We start from the raw sequence: 3,135 nt of genomic DNA, 5'->3' as shown, positions 1-3,135 counted from the left end.
GTACGGGGCTTCAAGCAAAGTATTCTCCCTTCATCATATCATTATTATAGTAACTTCACCGCCATTTTAGACAACATTTCCCCAACCTTTCCAACCATTTATATAACCATTAGATATAGTATTAAGAGCTCTAACAAGCTTCTCACAAATTTGATCATATCAATAGCCCAACCATTCCTACGCACATCAACTTGAGAAAGTGCCCACGGCATCAACATGAAGCTCCTAGAACCATTGATTGAGTCAAAAACGAGATGAACTTAGGTATTCCTTAACTACCACCTCTAGTTTATCTCAATTTAAAACTTTGTGAAGCATACATGAATCCTACAAAAATCAAACAATATGATAAAACCCTGGGATCCTTTAATCCTTTAGAATGCAGGAGAACATCACCATCAGATACTTATGTTGACACCAAATGATTTTGGCATGTCAAAATTTTTTTTGGGGAATGATATACTTATCAAGCAATGACATTGATAATAATCGCAATAACAACATATCATACAAAATATTTTGATCATAAACTATTAGCAGGTAGGAACCCTCCATCATTTCCTCAACCTCATGCTCTCTAAAGCACCTTTTCCATTCAGTTTTGCTGAAAGGTATCTCTTTGCATACTCTTTGACACTTATCGTCTTATAAAGCTCCCCATCACCATTAACTAGCTTTGGAAAAGGACGCAGAATAGTATCAATGCTTGGTGCATTAAATGTTGCTATTGAGATTCGTTCGTCCTCCGAATTTATAGTAGCTCTATGCTCTATACTTTTGTACTTTCCATTAGTCATTACCTGTTGAGAAGACAGAGAAGCACATAAATAATAGATGTTCAAAATATATAGTTTCATTATGATGAACCCTAATTTATGCCTCTTTATGAAAGTTCAAAGAATTTGAACTCAACATAGGGAAGCAAAATTGAATGATATATATATATACACACGCACACACACACAGAGAGGCAAAATTCCTTTTTTTTCTCAAAATCCAAATTGACTTCTACATCATTGTTCTCATTTTAGCATGTCTTATATCATATTTAAATGGGCATGTTTTTTATGCTATTATATGCTAAAAAGAAGTTCATAATGATTGAGAGGTGTAAATATTGTTAAAAAAGAGTTACGAAAATGTAAAAGGCACATCAATTGACAATGCAGACGTGATGTCCTTAAAATATTGAATATCAATTGGTTATGATTAATTGATAAAACATCCCAATAATAACCTCAATCATATCACCAATATTGATGATTAAAGCTCCAGGTGTTGGTTTTATAAGGAACCATTTGTCATTTTTCTTTATCTGCAAGCCATGGACATCATTTGCTTGTAGAAGCACTGTTAATGCAGTACCATCACTGTGCGGAGAAAGACCCAACACCTTATCAGCCTGCTTGCAAGGTGGGTAATAATTTATCCTTACAGACTGTATTTGATCGCTAAAAAGATTAAGAATGTCTTCAGCATCAATCCCCAAATCCTTAGCCATAAATCTATATAGACAATCAGCAACTTCTCCAATCTTCTTTGTATATGCATCAAGGTTAGCCCTGTAACAAAATCACAGATATGTGCACACATGTTAAAAGTTAAAAAAACATACCTATATATGTAATAATTAATTTATAAATATGAAGCAACAAAATCATTATGTTTTGAAATCTGCCTGAATGTGGAGGGATTGGTAGGCCAAAATCTCATGTTTCTATTCTGAGAAGGCTGGATAATGAGAACGAGCACATCTCCCCAATCTAGTATCTGTTCTTCCGAATGTACAAACATCTGGCCATAGCCTTCAATATGCCCTGGCAACTGTTTTATCTCCTCTTTTTCTCTCAGCGGGAGCTCAAAGAACTTCTTAATATCATCCTTCATCCTCTCTATCACTTCTTCTGGTATTCCATGATTTATAAGCTGAGCATAATTTTAAGCAAAAAAAAATTTAAAAATTTGAATTTTAATGAGCAATGAGGTATGCATGTATATATACCTGGAAGAAGCCCCACTCTCTGCATGCAAATCCTAGCCTATTGACCTCCTCCTCATTGTTGAGCTCTGGACTGAGGAGCTTCTCTAAATCGATTGCCGGAAGTTCGTCGTCATCAACTGAGGCCACCGGATTGGCTTCGGCTTCAGGCCTTAAGTATCTCTTTGGGATCTCGCCGGATCGAGCGAGCTCCTGCACACTGGGCACTGGTAGGGAATGACTCAAGTCCAGAGGGCTTATAGGCTCTGTGTTGTTCATTTCTGCCTCTCTATCTAGTCTGTCCTGCTGCTCTCCTCTGCAATTTATACATATTTATGCTTTTAGAACTTGTATCTGTACATTGAATTGCATTATTTACAGATATTCAGAGCTCATAGTAATTGCTGGTGGTAGAAAATTCGCTAATGATTCAACAGAAAGTTAATTTGTTAAAATAAGGAGCTGAAGGGTAGACAAGCAAGCAGCGGTGAAAAAAAAGGACTTTCAAAAATTAAGACTTTTCCGCATGAAAATTTTGCCATCATGCAAGACTTTTCTATGTAGAAAATAATTTTCAGCTTCATTATAACCCAAAAAATCTTTCAATTTATTGAATGGATGAGACATGAGATTCATTACTATGACAATTTCTTTAAATAATGCTTTCAGGAAAGAAGGCTTGCACTCTTTTTTAAATTTTAGCAACATAAATTTGCAGTGTCTTTTTAAAATCTGTAATTTTTAAAAAAGATTATTACGATGTCTATCTAAACAACATTACTTTTTTCATTTATACCGCTCAAATTTTTCATATATTTTTTTAAATATATTTTTTTTCATTTATATCACTCAAATCTTTCATATCACATTAAAAAATCACTTTTTTTTTAATTTTAATGTTTTGATTTATACCACCCAAATTACATATTTAACACCTAAATTCTACTTTTAACATGTCATAGTCGCCCAATCACTTTGACGGAAAATATTTGCGTACGTAAGACGCACGCAGCGCTGCGTACATCGGAGGTTATTCAGAGGGTACATGAAGATTATATCCCCGTTATACCACCTATAACTTGCATGTATGTACCGGAATTACAAAAACGCAGAACTTATTTATAGATTACAGTTAGGTTACAAGGAAGTTACATAAG

The 3,135-nt window shown here is 34.5% G+C and overlaps 1 protein-coding gene across 1 annotated transcript; it reads right to left on the bottom strand.

Moving 5' to 3' along the window:
* Nucleotides 1-362: 362 nt before the first annotated feature.
* Nucleotides 363-2,344, bottom strand: LOC110029387 (S-norcoclaurine synthase 1-like). The gene is made up of 4 exons (XM_020731655.1): nucleotides 2,003-2,344; nucleotides 1,679-1,926; nucleotides 1,238-1,562; nucleotides 363-800 (listed from the first exon to the last, which is right to left on the bottom strand). Exons 1-4 carry the CDS (start codon nucleotides 2,255-2,257, stop codon nucleotides 555-557), a joined length of 1,074 nt encoding a protein of 357 aa, XP_020587314.1. The 5' UTR covers nucleotides 2,258-2,344; the 3' UTR covers nucleotides 363-554.
* Between the last annotated feature and the right edge of the window lie 791 nt (nucleotides 2,345-3,135).

Source organism: Phalaenopsis equestris, unplaced genomic scaffold (assembly GCF_001263595.1).
Source record: "Phalaenopsis equestris unplaced genomic scaffold, ASM126359v1 Scaffold000568, whole genome shotgun sequence".
In the NCBI taxonomy this organism is placed as follows: domain Eukaryota; kingdom Viridiplantae; phylum Streptophyta; class Magnoliopsida; order Asparagales; family Orchidaceae; genus Phalaenopsis; species Phalaenopsis equestris.
This window is presented reverse-complemented; position numbering and strand designations above follow the sequence as displayed.